This window comes from Schistocerca americana, chromosome 1, assembly GCF_021461395.2.
Source record: "Schistocerca americana isolate TAMUIC-IGC-003095 chromosome 1, iqSchAmer2.1, whole genome shotgun sequence".
Classification (NCBI taxonomy): Eukaryota; Metazoa; Arthropoda; class Insecta; order Orthoptera; family Acrididae; genus Schistocerca; species Schistocerca americana.
In genome coordinates this window covers 1,141,399,564-1,141,422,882 of record NC_060119.1, presented here as the reverse complement: position 1 = coordinate 1,141,422,882, position 23,319 = coordinate 1,141,399,564, and the positions used below count along the sequence as shown (strand labels likewise).

The 23,319-nt window shown below is 38.5% G+C and overlaps 1 protein-coding gene across 3 annotated transcripts in view; it reads right to left on the bottom strand.

Annotated features, from left to right (window-relative positions):
* LOC124619293 (serine/threonine-protein phosphatase 6 regulatory ankyrin repeat subunit B-like) overlaps positions 1-23,319 on the bottom strand; it is a 289,649-nt gene that overhangs the window by 130,699 nt on the left and 135,631 nt on the right. For all 3 annotated transcript variants that reach the window (XM_047145590.1, XM_047145570.1, XM_047145581.1), the window contains exon 9: positions 13,361-13,483. In XM_047145590.1, the coding sequence (XP_047001546.1) occupies positions 13,361-13,483 (123 nt within the window). The remainder of the gene's footprint in view (positions 1-13,360; positions 13,484-23,319) is intronic.

Sequence of the window (23,319 nt, the reverse complement as noted above, 5' to 3'; positions counted from 1 at the left end):
CAAATATTAATTTACATGCCTTTAATTTTTACACAAGATAAAACATGACGTGTTCCAATGTTAGTGATTATGAGCATTATGATTCTCGCATTAATGACCTGAACCATACAGTGCCACAGTGCTGTTACGGTTGAACAACAATGGCCCATACAATACCACTGCATCATTCCATTCCATCTTCCATTTGCATACAGACTGTGAGATCGAGGTTTACATCACCCTTCAGTACTTCTGCATTCTGATTTTCCAAATCCTGTTCCAGCTGTTGTGACTATGTGCAAGTACCGTGAGGAAGGCTATGACGTTACTCATATTCCAGCTGTGTCAGCCATGTCAGACATCACAATCGATTCACTTCCAATCCAGCACCGTGGTTTTCATTTGCATCACCTGCACCCAGCACCAAAACCAACTATGGATGCTGAGAACATATTTTTCACAATCTTACCTCAGCAAGGTCAGATATCACTGTCTCCTGGTTTGAGTGATGTCACACTTGCATAACATGTGCCATGAATGACAGCACAATCACACAAACTCCATGAAAGACGAACAGTGGTGCTGAATAGTAAATGGACTACGCCTTCCTTCCTTATGGCACCAGGACCTCATATACACTCTCACATGCATTTTCTGGTGTCTCAGACACCTGACATTGGGAAAGTCATACCTACTGCATTGGACCCAAAACTTCTCACACACGCGGCCATTCTTCAAACAGTCACCTAAGTTCTACGCACATCGCTACATGATGCCGATGCCAGCCATACTGTTGTTCTGCATGGATTCTACCATGATGTGGTTTGCCCTCAGCAAGTAATTGATGTCAGCCAGTGGCATCATTGGGGAAAACAAGAAGCTCGCCACTCTTCTTAACCACCTCAGAGACAATGCGGACCTTATTAGCAACTTGCTTTAGTATGTTCCAGCCTCTCATAAATGTGAACCTGCCAATGCACTACTGCTACAACAACTGAGCAGCAGCTGCATCCCATCATCAATGAGACTACTTTCGGCAACAGAACGATATCTTCGCTTTGCTTCTACCTGCGTGTTCTAATTGACTCAATGTTCCTGCCTGAGGGTGTGCTACGGACACTTCAGCTCCTAAAACTGCCACATAACATCCAAACAGTGATGCTAGTGGACGAGAAGGCACTGCTGGAGTTTACACTTGGACTCCCTGACAGAATGCAGGCCATATTACAACACCACATTCTAATCAACAACCAACAGCAGGTCCTGATTTTGCATGATCCCAGCCGAGCTGCCTCAAACTCTGTGCAGCTGCAGACCACCCAACGATGGCCGGACCAACCTGAACCAGGCTGTGCACCTCAACTCTTCCATCTCGAGCACCTTTCACAGCTCCGGCGGACAACAGTCACCTACCACAACAGCTGAGGTTGTCACCCTCCCAGCTGCCCCCGTCTGACTCAGTATATAAACAAAAGCTGCACGAGCGAAGTGAATCACATGTTTCCACGTCCAACACACAACACTGACGGTTCCACTCCAGATTTGGGCAGGATGCACAGTGCTGCAGACAACTGTGCACCTACACTAACTAGCTCGATGACCTGATATAGGCATATCAGGCCACTCTGCATAAACAAGACGCCTCTGCACACCACAACAAAACAATGCCAATGCAGTGCTTCAATGGACAGATGGTCCTCTACTATTCATCCATGACAGTTGCCCGCACACGTACTTCCTCACTGATACCGGGTCCGATGGGAGCACTCTACCACCTGCGATCACACCTGCTACACTGTCACCATCACCACTGCAACTGCACAAAAGCAATGAAACTGTAATCGCAGTTTCTGGAACAGCACACATCTCTCTCAAATTTGGCACAGATATTCAAATACCTTGGACATTCCCAATGGCTGAGACAGTTGAACCAGTCCTGAGATCCAACTTGCTCTGGCACTACCAGCTACTGCCAGATTTAAATCACTCCATCCTATTACAAAGTGATGGCCTCCGTCACACTGCCACCACTTGGCACACCACTCAACCTGGAGCTACAAAGCAAAGCACTTTTCAACCAGCTATGCTTAAAGGCAACTGAGTACTCATCATTACATTATGATAATGAGGTCATGTGCCTCACGAATGAGCAGCTATGGAGACGAATCATGGATGCCACTGCATCACTAGATGCAGCACAATGACATCTCAATGACCTTTGTCATCTCGACACAGATCACTACCATGGTGTTCCTATTACAGACACTTCTAGGTTAGTGAAGTGCCACAACCCCCACTTGAGTGCACTCCTGAGACAATGCTGTCTGATATTAACAGTGATGGCAAATCATGTCATGCCCCACTTCCTGGAATCACTTCACACTACCCCATTAGACCACATACAATCTGTGCCATGCAGGATAGTACACAGTCCAGCACATTATAACCACACCGATCCCCCTGTCCGTCACCCCCAGCTCCCAACAAGCTCAAACTGGCTAATGTTGACTGGGGAAACTTTTGTGAGCTGGCATAGTCAGGTCATGAGACAGTGCTTGGACCTCCCCAATTAAACTAATTTCTACTGGGTACCTACACAGTGACTGTCGCTACCTCAGTGCTCATAAAATCATCAACAGTGACCCCCTTCTGAACTAGCTTGGTTTTTAGCATGTCTAGGATGGGGCAAAAATTTTCTGCATCATCACTTGCAAAACACTGTGCCTGCAGATTCCAATTGCAGATAAAGATGTACCAAAAACTGTAAAAAATCATGCCATTTGGTCTCTTTGAGTTCCTCTACATCCGTACAGACTTTAAAACAAGGCACAGACATGGCAAAGATTTCTTCATTGCATACTGTTCAATTTGCCTTTTTGTTATGCCTATCTAAATGATGTCATAATCTTTTTGCAAAATGAGCAAGATCTCAATGACCACCAGCATATTGTCTTCGATAAGTGGCCTTTCATAAAGTCATGACAAATGATGAAAAGTGCCAACTTTGGCAACCCTGCGTGACCTTTCTTGAGCATCATGTAACTCATCTGGGGTGCATCCTGCTCCTCAAAAAACTGACCAGATACACCTTCTCCCACCTCCTAACAACCACCAAGAGCTGCTTAGGTTTTTAAGGCTCATAAATTTCTACAGGAATCAATTGCCACATGCCACTGAGACTTTGCTACCACTCACCCAAGAATTGCACAGCAAGAATACATCTGGTGAATGTCGTCTCTATTAGAAACTGCAAATGCAGGCAGCCTCTGACAAAATAAAAGATTACATGCCACAACGCTCACCACCCATCACTCAAGGCACATCTAATTATTGCATCTGATACTAACAATTACGCTATCAGTGCTACTTTACAGCAAGTGGTTGGTGGAATCACTCAAGCTTCTCACGATTTTCTCAAGCAAACTTACCATCACCGAAAAATTGGTCCACATTTGAACATGAACTACTAGCTATACATGAAGCAGTTTGTCACTTTCAATATGATGTTGAGGGAACACCACTTATGATATATAAAGACCTTTTCCTATTGGAAGATGCATTTCGCAACCCTTCAATGGATTCTGCACCCGGGACATTACAACACCTAGATTTTGTAGCACAGTTCACTGCCTATTTGCGATATGTTATACTTGCTGATATTGAGGCCGACTGCCTTTCCCGTGTTGCAGCTACCTCTGCCCAGTTGGACTTTAAACGAGTCGCAGATACACAGGCGACAGATGCCGATCTCCACAGCTTGTTTAACAAACCAGACACTGGACCCAGCTTGACCAAACAAGTTTTGTGTGATGTTTTGAATGGAAGGGTCCGACCAGTCATCCCAGAACCACTGTAGGACAATTTTTGACCTTCTCCACAACACTGCACATCCGGGCATTAATGCTACCATACACCTCATCATAGAATGGTTTCTCTGTGCTGACATTATAAATAATTGTACCATGTCGACCAGTACTTGCATTCTCCAATAGCAGGCAAAAACTGGCCGCCACACACAGTTCCCCTTTGATAAATTCCCCATTCCAAAGGGGCCATTCCAGCACATCCACACTGATATCGTGGGGCCACTCCCCAAATCACAAGGTTACTTTTACATTTTGTCGATCATAGATCATGTGGGATGATGTCTGGAGGCCACACCCATTTCTCATTTACCAGCAGAGCAAAAACTTTCACCAACAACTGGATTTCCAGATTCAGCTGCCTGGCCTCCTTAATGTCAGATCAGGTTTCAGGTTTCACTGTTCGAATCCTGACAGTTCAATGACCTATGCCACATATGTGGATGCCACTGGTTCCACACAACTGCTTACCACCCCAATCCAATGGCCTTGTGGAACGGTAGCTTCGGACAATGAAAGATGCTCTCATGCACTACTCAGAATCATGGGCGGAGACCCTTCCATGGGTTCTCTTAGTCATTCACATGGCACATAAAGATGACCTCGACATGTCGGTTGCCGAAATACTATATGGCAAGCCCCTCACCCTACTTGCTGAATTTGTAGTAAATGAAACATTCCCCACAGACCAGGCCTTACCAGGCTTACTTGCACGCATGTGCACACACATACAAAACATCCACGCCGCCCATCATATGAAACAACAAAGTTTTATTCATAAGGACCTGGCCATGTGTTCTCACCTAATGCTAAATACAAATGCAATGAAACCCACCCTACAATGACCATTTGCAGGCCCTTACCGAGTATTGAAAAGGCTTAAAACTGCCACAACAGACAGTCCACACCTCACCACTTTCTATGCATCTGCTAGTCAATTTCCATGATTTTCTGTCTTAGAACATATCCGAAGTTGCATGATACTGATCTCATGATTACAACTACCTACACAGATAGGCAGACAGGTGGAAGCACTATCACACACAGTTTTATGCACACCACTCCTGTCCCAGCAGAAGTTGACATTGCGGGACTCATTTAGCATTTTTTAGCAGACGGTACTCTCACTGTCACCGCTCTGACTTACACCACCACCAGCCCCGTGACATCTCCTGTGGATGCAACAATACAAGGCAATCCCCTCAATGGCACAAGCAATGGATAAAGAGAGAGGAATAAAATGGAGCAATGGAACACATCTAGAAGACTTAGATTTTGTATATAACCTTTGCCTTCTGTCCCATAGCATCAACAAAATGAAAGAGAAACTGGAAGATCTAAAATCTGTGACGAAGAAAGTTGGTTTGAAAATTAATGCCCAAAAAACGTAAGACATGCAGGCAAATGATAACAACACCACGCAAAGCTTAAGCTTGGAAGCCAGATAATCGAAAGGGTGGATAAGTTTTACTACCTTGGAAGCATGATTACACTATATGGTGGTGCAACATAGGGCAGTAACACCCTCATCAGCAAAGTCAAAGGCACTTTTACAACTCTCCAATCTATCGGGGTATTGAAGGAAATAAACACTGAGAACTAAATTGCAGATATCTGAAAATAATGTAGAATCCATGCTTCTATATGGATGTGAAACATGGAAAGTGACAAAGCAGCTACTAAGTTGCAGACCTTCAACAACAGATGTCTGAGGAACATCCTGGGAATACAGTCACCAAATGTCATTTTTAATGAAACACTCTGGGAAAGAAGCAGAAAGGAGCCAATTGAGCTGCAAATAAAAAGCAGGAAGTGGAGATGGTTAGGACATACACTTACGAGACCAAATGGACATATTGTGAAGGAAGCACTTTATTGGATCCCACAGGGATGACGGCGAAAAGGCAGGCCAAAAATGATGTGGAGATGACCAGTTGAAGATCAGCACAAGGAATAGGATGGGAAGAATTGAAAATACTAGCAGAAGACAGAGCAAGATGGTGATCCTTTGTTGCAGCTCTATGCTCCACATACGCAGTTAAAGGAATTAATAAATAAATCTAGAGCTACTCGTCAGACGAGAAGAAACAGTAGTAGTTTCTGGTGATTTCAGTGTAGATTTCCTGAACAATTTTGACAGGAAATATAAGCTGGAATCATTATTTGGCTGTTACAATCTCATTTATGGGTAAATTTCAAAACTCAAAAACAGCATGAGAGCAGGACCTGATTGTTAACAATTTTATGAACAACGTCCCAAGGCCCATGGAACCCTGTCTGATTCTATATCCAATTCAAGACTGAGTTAGCCCCTCTGTTCACTATAATCTATAGCAGATCCCTCAAACAAAGAACTGTGCAAAGTAGTTGGAAGGAAGCATAGGTCACACCTGTCTACAGGAAGGGTAGCAGAAGTGATTCACAAAACTGTCATCCAATATCCTTGACATCCTTATGTTGTAGAATCTTAGATCATATTCTGAGCTCAAACACGATGAGGTATCTTGAACAGAGTGACCTTCTCCATGCCAATCAGCACAGATTTCAAAAATTTAGATCATGAGAAACCCAACTCCTACTTTTCCCTCATGACATCCTCAAAGCCAAGGATCATGGCAGTCAGGTAGATGCAGTATTTCTTGGTTTCCAAAAAGCATTTGACTCAGTACCACATCTATGCTTACTATAAAAAGTACAATTATGTGGCATGTTATCTTGAATGGAGAGTTATCGACAGATGTAAAAGTAACTTTGTGTGTATACCAGGGAATAGTGTTGGGTCTCTTGCTGTTCATGTTGTGTATTAATGGACTTGTGAACAATATTATAGTAACCCCAGAGATTTCCCAAATGATGCAGTTATTTATAACAAAACACGTTCTGAATGAAGTTGTACAAATATTCTGTCAGACCTTGGTAAGATTAATGGTGCAATGAGTGACAACTTGCTTTAAATGTTCAAAATATAAACTTGTGAAATTTAAAAAACAAAAAACAAAAAAACAGTATCCTATGAATACAACATTAGAAAGTCACAGTTTGAATCTGTAAACTCATACAAACAGTTTACAAATATAGCAGTAAAAATACAATTAAATGGCCATTTGAAGAGATAGAATGATATATTAAAAATGTTGTTCCACAGAACTTTGTGTAACTAGACATAGTACCAACATCTTTCACTGAAATTAATAGAATGATAAAAATTCTAAAACACAAAAGCTCACAAGCTATTGATGGAATTTCAAAGAGAATTCTGAAAAGTTGTTCAGACTTAATAAGTAATGTCCTTAGAAATACATGTAATGTGTCACTGGCATAGGGACTGTTTCCAGACAGATTAAAGTGTGTTATACAGATTAAAATATGGTGCTGTTAAACCTCCTTATAGAAAAAGTCACAAGAAAGACTTAAAAATTATCATCCAATTTCCTTACTGGTGTGTTTTTCCAGAATATTAAAAAAAAGTAATTTACTCAAGAGTAGTCTCATGTTTCAACAGAAACATCTTACTTTGTATATCACAGCTCGGATACCAAAAGGGTTGCTCCACTGAGAATCCTATTTATACATTCACTCAACACATATTTCCAGCCTTAGATAATAAAATATCACCAGTTGGTAATTTTTGCGATCTTACCAAGGCTGTTGCTTGCACAGATTATGTTACTTTCTAAGAGAAACTTAAGTTTTATGGGACTGATAGCTTTTCAAAAAACTGGTTTGAATCATACTTGACGGACAGAATGAAAAATGTTATGCCATATAATTCAAAGAAAGTTTCCAAAGGCAGAAAATTTTTAAGGGCTGGGGAGAAATCCAAAGGCAGTATGATGAAGTTCAATTATGGGTCCATTCCTATTCCTTATGTATGTGAAATGACCTTCAACTTAACTTTCACCAAGCAGAATTGGTACTTTTTGCACTTGATGCTAGTATTATAATCAATCCCATTACAGAGAAAGTAAAAGAAGAAACTGTTAATGATGTTTTTCAAAGAACCACTGAGTAGTTTTCTGAAAATGGACCCTCCCTTAATTGCAAGGAAACACACTATATTCAGCTCTACACAACAAAATGATGTAGCACATGAACAGGAGTCAGTAAGCAGTGCAGAATTCTCCAAATATTTGGGTGTACATATTGATGAATTCTTGAACTGGAAGAAGCATATTACTGAGATGCTCATTAAACAGTCAAGCTCAGCTACTGTTGCTCTTAGTATAATTGCTAGTCTTGGGAACAAATGACCGCCCTCCTGACATATTCCACATATTTCCATCCAATAGTGTATTTTGGAGTAATTTTTGATGTAACTCATCACTTACAATGAAACTATTTATTGCACAGAAGCAAGCAGTAAGAATAATATGTGGTGTTAAGCTGCGGTCATCATGTAGGTACTTTTTCAAGAAGTTAGTCATTTTAACTGTACCATCACAATACATATATTCCCTAATGAAATTCATCATAATCAAACAATGGAAACTCATCCAGGTTAGAATATCAGCAATATTAGGAAGGATGGATTGCTACTCACCGTAAAGATCACGCACATTGAGTAGTAGACAGGCACAATGAAAAGAGTGTTGCACATTTAGCTTTCAGCCAAATCTTTCTTCACACAAAAAGTACACACATGTTCACACAAGCAAGCAAACCTCAAACACACATGACCGCTATATCCGGTAGCTCGGATTACGGTTCGAGTTGCCGGATATGGCAGTCATGTGCGCTTGAGGTTTGCTTGCTTGTGTGAACATGCGTGTGTGTTCTCTTTTCTGAAGAAAGCTTTGACTGAAAGCTTAATGTGTAACAGTCTTTTTGTTATGCCTGGATGCAACTAGATGTGTCATCTTTCCTGAAATTTGTCGTAGATAATTCCTCAGAAATTGAGAAGAATACTGATTCCATATCTACAACACTAAAGGAAAAAAATGACCTTTATTATGCATCATTAAAGCTGTCAGTGATTCAGAAAGGATTTCAATAGGTAGCAACAAAATTTTTTGATCAATTGCTCAGTTACTACATAATGTCTGACAGGTAGCTAAGCATGTTCTGAATCTGACATAAAAATCATTTCTCAAACAATGGAAACTCCAGGTTGGAATAACAACAATATAAGGAATAGGGTAGATTGCTACTCACAGTAAAGTTGACCAGTTGAGTTACAGTGAGGCACAATAAAAAAGAGTGTACACATGCAGCTAGTGTAACAGCTATTGGCCAAAGCCTTCCTCAGCAAAGGAAACATGCACACATTCACATAAGCAAACACACTTCATGCACAATGACCACCACTGGCTGCTCTGACCGGAAAGCAACTGTCATGTGAATAACAATCTGGAGTGGGGTGGGAAAGGAAGAGGGATCACAGGATATGGATCGGGGGAGAGAAGAGTGCTGTCTGGCAGAGCATGCAGGGACTAGAAACTGCCAGGCACATCATCAGGAGGTGGAGTGTGAGGGGGATAAAATGGGGAGTGAGAAAGGAAAATAATTGAAAAGGAGAGAGGAGTAAAAGGATGAGAACAGAAAAGGGGAGGTGTGGAAAAGGAGGGGAGCAGGGAAGAGAAAAGGACAGACAGGTACATTGAAAGAGAGTGGGACACAAAGAGGCTGAGGAAATGTGAGAGGGGAGGAGGTGATAGGATGAGGGACCAGAAACTGTAGGGTGGAGAGTGTGGGGGCAGTAGGTTACCGTAGGTTGAGTCCAACATTATTTCAGGAATGGAGAATTTACTGTAAGAATAACTCCCATCTGTGCAGTTGAGAAAAGCTGGTGGTGGAGGGCAGGATATGAATGGCCTGAGTCGTGAAGCAGCCACTGAAGTCAAGTACATTATGTTCCACTGCATGTTTTGCCATGGGGTGGTCTACTTTTCTTTTGGCCACAGATGGTGGTGGCTGTTCATCCTGTTGGACAGCTGGTTGGTAGTCATGCCAATATAAAGACCTGTGCAATGGTTGCAGCAGAGCTGGTACACAACATGGCTGCTTTCACAGGTGGCTCAGCCTTAGATGCGGTGAGCCTGTGACAGAATTGGAATAGGGTGTGCTGGGTTGATGGATTGGAAAAGCCATCATTTCTCCTGGACAACTACTTCTACTCCAAGTACAAATTTTTATTTCATAGCTGTAGGCTATACAGAAGAATGCAAAAACTGGTAGAAGCCGACCTCGGGGAAGATCAGTATGGATTCCAGAGAAATGTAGGAACAGGCAAGGCAATACTGACCCTATGACTTCTCGTAAGAAGAAAGGATAAGAAAAGGCAAACCTACATTTAGAGCATTCATAGACTTAGAGAAACCTTTTGACTATGTTGACTGGAATACTGTCTTTCTAATTCTAAAGGTGGCAGGAATAAAATACAGGGAGCGAAAGGCTATTTACAATTTTTACATGGACCAGATGGCAGTTCTAACAGACGAGGGGCAGGGAAGGGAAGCACTGGTTGAGAAGGGAGTGAGACAGGGTTGTAAACTATCTGCCATGTTATTCAACCTGTATATCGAGCAAGCAGTAAAGGGAGCCAAAGAAAAATTTGGTATACAAATTAAAGTCCAGGGAAAAGAAATAAAAACTTTGAGGTTTGCCGATTACATTGTAATTCTGTCAAGAGACAGCAAATGACATGGAAGAGCAGTTGAATGGAATGGACAGTGTCTTAACATCAAGAAAAGCAAAATGAGGATAATGGAATGCATTCAATTTAAATCAGATGATGCTGAAAGAATTAGATTAGGAAACAAGACACTTAAAGAAGTAGATGAGTTTTGCTATTCAGGAAGCAAAATAACTGATGATGGTTGAAGCAGGGAGGACATAAAATGTAGACTAACAATGGCAAGAAAAGTGTTTCTGGAGAAGAGAAATTTCTTAACATCATGTATAGATTTAAGTATCAGGAAGTCCTTTCTGAAAGTATTTGTATGGAGTGGAGCCACGTATGGAAGCGAAACATGGGTGATAAACAGTTTAGACAAGAAGAGAATAGAAGCTTTTGAAATGTGATGCTACAGAAGAATGCTGAAGATTAGATGGGCAGATCAAGTAACTAATGAGGAGGCACTGGGGAGAAAAGAAGTTTGTTGTACAACCAGACTAAAAGAACGGATCGGTTGGTAGGACATGTTCTGAGGTATCAAGGGATCACCAATTTAGCATTGGAGGGAAGTGTGGGTGGTAAAAGGCATAGAGGAAGACCAAGAGATGAATATAGTAAGCAGGTTCAGAGGGATGTAGGTTGCAGTAGTTATTCAGAGATGAAGAGGCTTGCACAGGATAGAGTAGCATGGAGAGCGGCATCCAACTCGTCTTTGGACTGAAGACCACAACAACAACAACAACAACAACTGTAAGTTGCATCCCTGTGCAGTTGTGCTCAACTTGGAGGTAAGCTGAATGGAATCCTGGTGGTGGATGAAATTTTCACTGCCGACAAGACAAGTAGAGATGGTGGGGTAAAGTTTTGCTTTTTGAGAGGAGTAGGCTATGTGCTGGCACTGGGTTTCATCCTCTCCTTTCAATTCACCCACATCACCACTAAAGCAACGCTACACTGTACAACCACTCGTCACAGTCATGCACATGCATCAGATACACACTTGAAACTTCACAACATGTAGGAGGAAGGCAACAACAAATCACTTCCACTAGGAGCTTGACATAAGCAGCAGTCTCCTCTAAATTGACTCATTCCACATCACTTCAATAAAAAAAATTGTTCAAATTATCTGCAGAACATGTAACTAACTACCAGTAATAAATGCTTTCCTCTTCTTTACTGTACACAGAAATCACTGTATCTGGAAGCAATCATTTCTGTGACTTTTTCTCTCACATTTTTAAAATGGAACTCTTTTTCTATATTTATTTAGTTGTAGTTACACACTAGAAATCTTTACATTTGTAGGAAATAGCAATAGTTTCAGTATTGTTGCGTATTGTGGGGTTTAAGTCTTCAACAGGTTGAACACAAGCACTCTGCAGAGTAATTAGAATCCCCAACCCTCACAACTTCGAAATTAAATCACAATCATGCTTTATTGCACACTATCTTAACAACTTACCTGAGTACAATTGTTTGACAGTATTGTGAGAGATAATACAAGCATATACATCAAAATAGCTTCCAGTCATGCAGAACAATTAATATTGTTTTCAGTCAATAACTATTCGCAGCTCAAAGTGGAATCCAATACTGCAGCAGGCTTAATTCTGCAGTATTTTAATGAAAACAAACTAAAATTAAACACAAATAAATCTGTCTATATTGAATTTGATCTTGGGAGGAAAAAAACTCATGAAAACCAAATCTTAATTGGTGACGAATACATTAAAAAACAATACTCGACCAAATTTCTTGGCCTGACACTTGATGCAGAGTTAAACTGGTCTGATCATGTGAATGATATTTGCAAAAAGCTATGTACTACCATATATGTCCTAAGAAAACTGACACCTTTTTGTAACATCACCACTCTGAGGCAAATATATTTTGCACTATTTGAATCCCATCTAAGCTATGGGATAGAGATATGGGGATCCAGCAGTAAAGGTAATATGAAAAGTGTACTTATCTTACAAAAGAAGGCACTTAGAATTATGGGAAAGAAATGTGCCAGGGAGTCCTGCAGAAATTTGTTTAAAGAATTTAAAATACTAACTGTTCATAACCCATATGTGCTGAAGATAATCTTCATGGCAGTAAACAGTAACAAAACACTTAATAAAGAAATACACGATCACAACACTAGAGATAGAGAGAGACCCCACATCATCTCTCATAGAACAACACTTTATGAGAAAAGCCCTCACTATGCAGGCATAAAACTACTGAATTGCTTCCATCCTAATATCTCCAAATCGCTCATTACAAAACTAAAAACAAAATTAAAATTATGGCTCCTAAACAATCCTGTATATTCAATAGATGAGTTTCTAGATTTAGTACACTTGTATGATGGAAGACCATCTATCTAAAAATATATGTAATCTCAGATCTTAGACTGTGTCACAAACTGTAAATATTTGAATGTCAGATATGAATACTGTGTCACAAACTGTAGATTCCTTAATCTAAGTATGGCAATAACAATTTTTTTCTGTATAGTCCATATATGTAACTCTGTTCTCTCAACTAAATTTAGAAAAAGTTGTGTAGATAATAGTGCCAGCCAATAATATGTAACCCTAGTAAGTAAGGCTCTGACTTATCCAGAAGACTGGAACAAAAAAAACCTTTTTTTGTAATCAGTTGAGGTTGGATCATAATAAATAAATGTATTTACACAAATAACATGAACATGCTGGTATCTGAGAGTGCAAAAGATAAATAGCATTGGGATTTTTTAAAACAAGATTCAGTAAATTATTCAACATTTTTATATGAAAATTAAAGAACTGTAAATTGAACTGCTAGGTTAAAAAAAGAAAAGAAAAAAAAAAAAAAAAAAAAAAAATGTAACCACTAGGTAGTCGTTTATTTTCCATAACAATAGATAGTATACCTTATAATGCCCACAGGGAGAGTAACACCTGTTACAGCTGTACACAGCTTGTTGCAGTGGTGTGCAGCCATTATCATCTTTTAAATTCACATCTGCTCCAGCATCCAGTAACAATTTGGTAGTCTGCATTAAAATGAAATGTTACAAGTAGACATTAAAAAGAAAATATGCTTGTGTGATTGGCATAAATGCAACAGAACAAAAAATTCTCTCACAGAGCACTGTAAAGTTAATAAAAATGGACATATCACATTTCAGTACTAGCTCAATTAGAAAAGATATTACATGCAAACAGACAATAGTTCAGTATTATGAAAGGGTCCTAAATAATAGGTCATATTTATTTCAATATATGAAGTTATTATATATAACTATAATCTCAAAACTAAAAGTTTAAACACTGAGAACTAAGAATAGAAACACAAAGTTGGTTTCTCTCTGGATTCTGCTAGTGTACTACCGCATATTGTTATCACTAGGTCTTTCAGATGACAACACACTCATCACATGTATAAATTTATCTATACCCAAATTAATAAAACACAGGTGGAAATACAAAAAACACTTCTGTACAGAAAATTAAATACTGTTATTCAGATGTTAGCAAAAGAAACCTGGGAAAATGTATTTTCAAAAACAACAACCTATGACTCAAACAACACTTTTTCTAGTACTTTCATGTCCCTATTTGAGATGTGTTTTCCAAAAAAGCTTACAAAAATCAATGTCATGCCAAGGAACAACAGACAGTGGATATCACCTGCTATCAGAGTATTAGTCAAACTCTAAAACATCTCAGTCAAATCATAAAAGACAATAAAAATCAACACTTCACAGACTATGTTAAGACATATAAGAACATTTACAGAAAGGTGATTAAAAAGCTAAAACCATGCACAACAACAAAGTAATTTTAGATTCAGCAAACACATCAAAAGCAATATGGAATGTAGTAAAAAAAAAAGAAATAAACAAAAATGTTAAAAGTTAAGAGAACATTGTTTTAAAAGATGATCATGGTGTGTTCCTCAGAAATCTTATCCTAGCAAAATACGTAAATGACTACTTCATATATACTCCAGTCAGCCTGAATAAAAATTGCCTTAAGAAAAGTGGAACCTCTGTTACAAGAGAACAAAGTGTCAGTTCAATATTGCTATGCTTTACAAATAAATACGAAGTTCTACAAATAACAAAAACATTGAGGAATAAAATTTCTTCAGCGACAAATGAAGTACCTGGTTCAATTACAATAAAATGTGATGGTGTAATATCAGAACCACTCTCATACATCAGAAATATATTTTTATCAGAAGGAGTGTTTCCTCAAAGATTAAAAATTTCAAAAATAAAACCACTGGATAAAAAGGGCAACATATATTATAGACCAACAGCTTTATATCTAAAAACAAAGATTATGTAACTTACCAAGCGAAAGCATTGGTATGTTGATAGACACATAAACAAACACAAACACACACACACACACACACACACACAATTCAAGCTTTTGCAACTCACGGTTGCTTCATCAGGAAAGAGGGAAGGAGGGGAAAGACGAAAGGATGTGGGTTTTTCATCTTTCCCCTCCTTCCTCTATTATATTCAGACCAACAGCTTTGTTCTCTATATTTTCAAAAGTAATAAAGACAGTCAGGAAACATAGAATTACAAATTTCCATGAAAAATTCAATCTCTTGTCTGTAAACAAACATGGTTTTTGCAAAGGATTGAGTACAGAATTAGCTATTTCCTATTTCACTGAAAATATCATAATGGGACTACACAGACGCAACAGTACAACAGGAATAAACTTTGATTTGCGTAAGGCTTTCGATACTGGCCAACACGATATCTTACTGGACAAAGGGAAGCTATTGGTATACAAGGAGTTGAGAAAAAAGTGGTTCCAATCTTATCTCCATAATAAAAGATGGGTAGTAGAAATTACCTGAGACAACAATAAAAACCAAAGTATTGCTTACAGATCTGATTTTCAGACTGTACCAACAGAGGTACCACAGTTAATTTTAAATACTTCAAAAACTAATTACATCCCTTACTGGAAAGCAAAGTCACAAAATGACCTGGACCTCAGAATACAAAATAAAGAAGTTAAGGGAGCAGCTGTCACAAAATATTTAGGTGTCCATATAGATGAAAATTTAGATTCAAAAGCCCATATTAGTAACATGTCTAGTAAATACTGTAGCAGAATTGTCTGCTTTGCTTACATTCACACATCTATTACCTATGGCCTCACTTTCTAGGGTCACACTATGACGAATCTGAAAACCACTCAACGCTAAGTGTGTGTGTGATAATAATAATAATAATAATAATAATAGCTTTATTCAACATCGAATGGTACACTGCACATGTACAAAGAAACAGTAATGATTACAGTCATTTGTACAATACACAAGACACATTCTTCTGAATATGTCATTAATTTACAACAAAATTACAATAAGGTGTTTATTTATTTCTATTCACATAATTTCACAAAGCATTTGTTGTTCTTCATATAAGTATGGTACTCTTCTAATGTGTAGAAAGGGTGTTTTACTAAAAATTTCTTAAGCTGACGTTTCAGTTTAATTGTAGGAAGAGCCACGACTGCTCTAGGCAGTGCATTAGCTAATTTTGTACCTGCATACTGACAAGGGAACCTCCCCATTGCACCCCCCTCAGATTTACTTATAAGTTGGCACAGTGGATAGGCCTTGATAAACTGAACACAGATCAATTGAGAAAACAGGAAGAAGTTGTGTGGAACTGTGAAAAAATAAGCAAAATATACAAACTGAGTAGTCCATGGGCGACATAAGCAACGTAAAGGACAGTGCGAGCTTAGGAGCGCCGTGGTCCCGTGGTAGCGTGAGCAGCTGTAGAACGAGAGGTTCTTGGTTCAAGTCTTCCCTTCACTGAAAATTTTACTTTCTTTATTTTTGCATAGTTATTATCTGTCCGTTCGTTCATTGACATCTCTGTTCACTGTAATAAGTTTAGTGTCTGTGTTTTGCGACTGCATCGCAAAACCGTGCGATTAGTAGACGAAAGAATGTGCCTCTCCAATGGGAACAGAAAACATTTGATCGCAAGGTCATAGGTCAACCGATTCCTCCACAGGAAAACACATCTGATATATTCTATACGACACTGGCGACGGCATGTGCGTCACATGACAGGAATATGTTGTCGACCCACCCAACTTGTACACTTGGCGAATGGGTAAAAAGATTCTTCTACCTTGCCCGATTTAGGTTTTCTTATGGATGTGATAATCACTCCCAAAAAAGTGATGAAAACATAAGAGTTTGTCACATAAACTGAAAATAAAAAATTAAACTTTTCACTAGATGGAAGATTTGAACCAAGGACCTTTCGTTCCACAGCTGCTCACGTTACCACGAGACCATGGCACTCCTGCGTTCCCATCATCCTTAATGTTGCCTATCTCCCTTGAACTACTTAGTTTGTATATTTTGCTTAAATTTTTATAGTTCCACACAACTTCTTCCTGTTTTCTCAATTGATCCGTGTTCAGTTTTTCAAGGCCTATCCACTGTGCCAACTTATAACTAAACGTGAGGGGGATGCGATGGGAAGGTTCCCTTGTGAGGCCCCTGTTTGTAAAGTGCTGTTTTGTGGCTGCCAATGTAAAATGTTTCTTTATTTCTAGTATTGTACTGGTGGAAATCTGAATAAGTGTTTGGGTGCAGTCTTTTCACAAGCAATATGGCTTTTAGAATGTATGTGTTTATAACAGTTAACACCTCTGTTTATGGAAACAAGTTGCGACAAGATTCCCTATATTTTGCTCCACAGATTATTCTCACATCCCTTTTTTGAATAATGAGTAGCTTATCTAGATTAGCTTTGGTTGTTGCCCCCCCCCCCCCCCCCCCCCAAATTTCAATACCGTAGTTCAAGTGAGAGGAGAAAAGAGCATGGTATGCAGTCTTTAGGACTATGGTGTCTCTACAGAACTTGCTAATAGTACTGATTGCAAATATATTTTTTGACAACTTAGTTGCTAGAGAGTCAATATGTGTGTCCCATTTCAGGTTGCTTTGGATTGTTACGCCAAGGAATTTTACACTAGACTCTTTCTTTACCAATTCGTTGCCCATGTATAATTTAATTTTATTATTCAAACTACTTTTGTTAAACTCCATCAAACATGTTTTACTGGTGCTTACATTTAAGTGGCTTTCATTAAAAAACTGAACAATTTCTTTTGTCACATTATTACACTCAGCCTCTAGTTCATTACATGATTCCTTTTTACATACAATGGACGTGTCATCGGCATACAGAACAATTTTGGAATTTATAGTACAGTATTTAATATCATTTACATAGATCAAGAACAGAAGGGTGCCCAACACCGAGCCCTGGGGCACGCCATATTTTATGCAAGTGATCTCTGATTTGTAGACACCACTTTCCGTTTTAAGTAGACCAAACTGCTTTCTATTGCTCATATAACACTTTATTAGGTCATAAGCAGCGCCTCTAATGCCCATGTTCCATAGCTTGTCTAATAGGATGTCAACGTTCACACAATCAAAGGCTTTTTCTAGGTCTAGGTATACACCTGCCACATGTTCCTTTCTTTCGATACCCCCTAACACCTCCTCAATTAGTTGAGCAGCTGCAGTGCTAGTTGATTTACCTTTTACGAATCCATTTTGATTTTCGAACATCAGGTTGTGTCTGTTAAGAAAGTTTATAATCCTGTTGTATATAACTTTCTCAACTATTTTGGAAAAGACTGGAAGGATTGAGACTGGTGTGTAGTTTTCTATTTTGTTATTGTCACCTTTCTTAAAAATGGGTGTTACCTGTGCTATTTTTAGTCTGTCTGGAAAGGTGCCTGATTCTATTATATTGTTGACTGCTGCAGACAGAGGTACAGAGACATTTTGGCTACAGGCTTTTAAAACATTAGTATTTAGGCCATCATGCCCAGCTGAATTAGAGGGTTTTAGAGAGCTAATGATGCCCATTATTTCTGCACAGTTTGTGGGGGCTAGATATATACTATGGTCACATGTATTACCTTTAAAACTGTAGTGAATGTTTTTATGTTTGTCATTTATGGCTTCCCCTACGGAAGAAAATATTCATTAAAAATATTTGCAATTTCCAGTTGGTGTGTGTGTGTGTGTGTGTGTGTGTGTGTGTGTGTGTGTCATCTATTTTTGACGAAGGACTTACTGGCCGAAACCCTTATTTGTGACAGTCTTTTTGTTGTTCCTATCTGCAACTCAGCATCTCATTTCCACCATACAGGGAGTGACAACTTTCCTTTTGATAATATTGTTACATTACATCCTGGATTTTCCACTGTGAAGGGTACTGGGCACCCTTGTATTTGTAGGATACTGTGCATCTTTATGTTTGTGTGTTGTGTGTGTGTGTGTGTGTGTGTGTGTGTGTGTGTGTGTGTGTGTGTGTGTATATACCACAATGCAATCCCAGAACCTTGCCTCTAGATGGCCATCCTCCCAGTGAGTAAACTACCCCCGACTGTTTCAGTTTTGCTACTAACTCTCTCCTTCCTTCCAAAATTCACGGAAGCACTCCTGTATACTCTTCTGGAGTATCACATGTGGAAGAAAGGAGTAATAGCCTAACAGACTGAGATTTATGTTTTTGTTGATGCTGTTAACTGGATTTCACAAATGGGCTTACTTTAATATTCATGAAATGCAGCTCATTCACTTTTGTATAGTCACAACAAGGTATCTCTGGTTTTCAATACAACATAATTGGAAAAACTTATAAGTGGAAAATATGCTGAATTGAGTTCCTTGACTAGTTTACCTCCCTTAGACTCGATGTTAGCTTGTTATCCATTTGAAACTCAAGAAATTTACACATGTTGTTTCAATTAATTTGTGATTATTAATGTCTGTTTGTAGTGCCAGTAGATAATTTTTACTTCTTTGAAACTGCACAATATAAGTCTTGGAGAGAGTAAAAGTCTTAAAATGTTTGCTGCACATGACCTGTAGAACTGTTTAGCTATGGTTGAGTTTGGAACCTTGATTGGCCTGTAACTTAATGTGTCTCAGGAAAAACCATTGGTGGAACCAAATATAGCAAGTAGTAACATGCACTTACAGTAGAAGACTGTGACTTAACAAATCTTAGGAGAATCCCGAGACTGAAGAGTTAAGCAGGTTTTGAGTTGAACAGAAAGCTAGACGTTTGGAAATGGTCTGCTAAGCAGATATGGCCTGTGGAAAATGACAAGATTAGCATGAGCGAGTGACTGCTTTTTACAGGCAGGGCGACTATAGGTGGCTGCAGGACAGCCACGATGGACCACAGGTAGTTGGACCCTAAAGTATATGACTGGCTAATAGCAGACATAGTACACACTTTAATATAATGAAACGAGGCTATGAAGACTGGTACAGTAAATGCAAAAGCATCAAATAAATCAATAGAGTGAAATGTATTGTATAAAAAATTGTCAACTGCAACCAGCAACAGATTTACAATTAAATAATTCATTCCGCCACAAACATTTACACTTTCCAAGTGACAAATAATTTTATGATATACAGGAGACCATATGGCCACTAGCAGCATCATCGAGACAAACAATGAATATTACACTGCTGCTATTGTATATTCTATAACATTACGTTTCTGTGTCTAAGTATTTCAGACCAGATCGTTCTCCATAGTTAAGCTGATAAAATGAAGCAGTATGTAGTTGTAATTATTAGTGAAAAGATTTATTAATCTTTTATCAATATTGATTATAAAGTGGATTAAGGTGCACTAGAAGCACAAATGTGTTAATGTTAATGAGGTATACCATTAAAAATGATTCTAACTGTTGTCAACAGACACCTCGTGACATACTTTGTCAATTAGATTTTTTTTTTTTTTGTTTTTTTTTTTTTTGTTTTTTTGCAGTTATAGAATAACTAGTAAACAAATGGTGGTCTATTTGCATATATGTTGAAGTCTTGTACAAAGCATGTAACTTGGTGGGGAGCTGCTCAAGCTCTCACTGGCTGAAGTGCCATAATAGTGGAAGATATAGACGGTGGAAGAGGTGCTCTTGGGAGCAGGAAGAATGAAAGGAAGGGAGAACAGTTTGGGAAGTAGAGACTCTAGTTTTCTGTCATCGAAGAGTTTGGCAGAGAGGTGCAATTTTTATTTATGTAAGAAACACATCAGAACACTTGTCAGATCTTGGTTCTGCACATCTAAGAATTTAGGTGAAGAAACTTTTGTATTGAGTGCACAGTGTGGCTTGATCTTAATGCGGATTCCATCATCTTTTGTATCACACTAGATAGTTCAAGAACAGTTGACATATTTTAATAATCAAGTTTATTTACATGTAAATTGCATGTAGTACCACCATTCACTAGGAGTTTGAGCCTTACCAAATAAACCACCTGCTCTTAAAAGTAGATCTGCAGTGTAGCCTATGTTTATTACAAATGCTTCCCTGTTTCATTAATTTATAATTTGCACAACTTGTCTACTCTCATTTACTCAACTGCAGGATTACATTTTAATAAAATATTTAGCTACCACAGCAACAGGACATAAACCAGACAGTGTCTAGCTCAGCCTAGGACATTTATGAGCCAAGCTTTATTCAGAGGTGAACATTTGCACTTCTGTCTCAGTAAAGCAGGGCAGCTCAGTAAAGCAGGGCAGTAACATCACAAGCCCTCTTATCATCATAAAAATATTAGTTTTTGAACTGTCCTGCAAACATTTGCACCTCTGTCTCAGTAAAGGAGGGCAGTAACATCACAAGCCCTCTTATCATCATAAAAATATTAGTTTTTGAACTGTCCTCTAAATTCATTTGAAGGTTATTTATGTATGGTATATTAATGACAGAAGAGGAAAGAGAGCTGAACTGTATGAGTCATCACATTCTTCCCTCTGCTTCACGTTAAGTTATACACCTGTGTTGCAGTTTGTCAGTGTGACCCATTTTCAGTTTAAATTAGACATTCCACAGGGCCATAATGAGAAGATTCTCAATGGTGTGTGGAAACTGTCAGAATATATCATATAATATCATATAATATATATTTAGAAAAGATCTTAAATGCTAATACTCCTCCCACAGGTCATCAAATTGTACTAAGGGCTGTGTTACAATGGTAAGATTCTGTCCATTCACGAGAGATGCTACTGATATCATAATGAAGAAGTTCCTGAAGTACTATATTACAGTCAACTCAATCAAAGGTCTTGCTAAGATCAGAACAATACCAACAATGTAGCTCTCTTGTCTGGTCTCCCAGAACTTCTTTTGTAAGATGGCCCAACTGCAAGCAGTTAGTGAGTTGTGCTGCAAATTTGAATCAGTATTCTACTATGGCCACTTTTTCCAAAAGAATGTTTCAGAAGGTTGGAATGTGTGAAATAGATCTGTAATTAGAAAGGTGTCACTATGACATACTAGTGTCTATCACTGAACTGCCCAAAGTGTATTTATCATTGGCATGCAAACTAGTGAAGTACATAAAAGTAAAACTTTCAGGCAGTCTGCCTATGGAAGTAAAATATCTGACAGACAGCAGCAATGATTTCAAATAAAGATTTTATTTCCTAGACAACTTTTATAGTTCATTAAATACAAAAAATAAATAATAATATAGTTGATTGGTTAGTAATTAATTCCACAAAAAATAAATGTTATGTTGTAGATTGTAAAAAAAGGTCTGCATCACCCTCATCTCTCACAAAGTTTTTATTTTGTTTGCCAGAAACTTACTCCATCCTCAGTGCAGTCCAGTAGTGTGTGTTGAATTGTGAAGGGAACAATGCATCTTGTTTACAAAGTTGAATCCATCAACACCCCTTGAAACAGGGCAAGGAAACACCTCCAATGAACCCCAGATCAATGGCATCAAGCTCTCTAAGCTGACAAGTGCAGGTTTTGTCTGACACATGATGGTGGTCACAAAAAAGTGTGAATGTGGGCGAATACCACTGATTGTCTTAGGCACGCAGTATCACACAGTCAACCGGGAGGTTGGTCAGTCATGTTGTGTGCTCTGTAATAATCATATGTTACATCCCTCTCATTGCTACCAAGCGTAATTTGAGGTCTGTGAATTATTGGCATGCGAATGTTCAACCTACTGTCCAGCCTGAAACACAGCAAATTGAGATTTACCAATCTGTTATGTTTTCTGCTCCCAAGAATAATTAATTCTTTAGTTTTTCTGTGATGTGCATATACATAATGCAGGTGCACATATAATATACTATCACCAGGAATATTGAGGACCACTATTTATGCAAGATCTCATTTAAACTTACAGCTAATTTGTTTACAGTTATGTTCATGATTACAGTAATACAATTACTTTTTTTTCTAAAATCCTTAATAATTAGAAGATATAGTTAATCAGAGTTTCAACAATATCATGTAATGGAGTAACTCTGTGATCTAATCAGCAGCTGCAGAAGTATTGGTTCATGTAATGTTAAACCAACAGCTGATTCCTCAAACTGGGGGGCTATCAAGTATGGGGTCCCACAGGGTTCGGTCTTAGGTCCTTTACTGTTCTTGATATACATTAATGACTTACCATTCCACATTGATGAAGATGCAAAGTTAGTTCTTTTTGCTGATGATACAAGTATAGTAATAACATCCAAAAACCAAGAACTAAGTGGTGTAATTGTAAATGATGTTTTTCACAAAATTATTAAGTGGTTCTCAGCAAACGGACTCTCTTTAAATTTTGATAAAACACAGTATATACAGTTCCGTACAGTAAATGGCACAACTCCAGTAATAAATATAGAGTTTGAACAGAAATCTGTAGCTAAGGTAGAATTTTCAAATTTTTTAGGTGTGTCCATTGAGGAGAGGTTAAACTGGAAGCAACACATTGATGGTCTGCTGAAACGTCTGAGTTCAGCTACGTATGCTATTAGGGTTATTG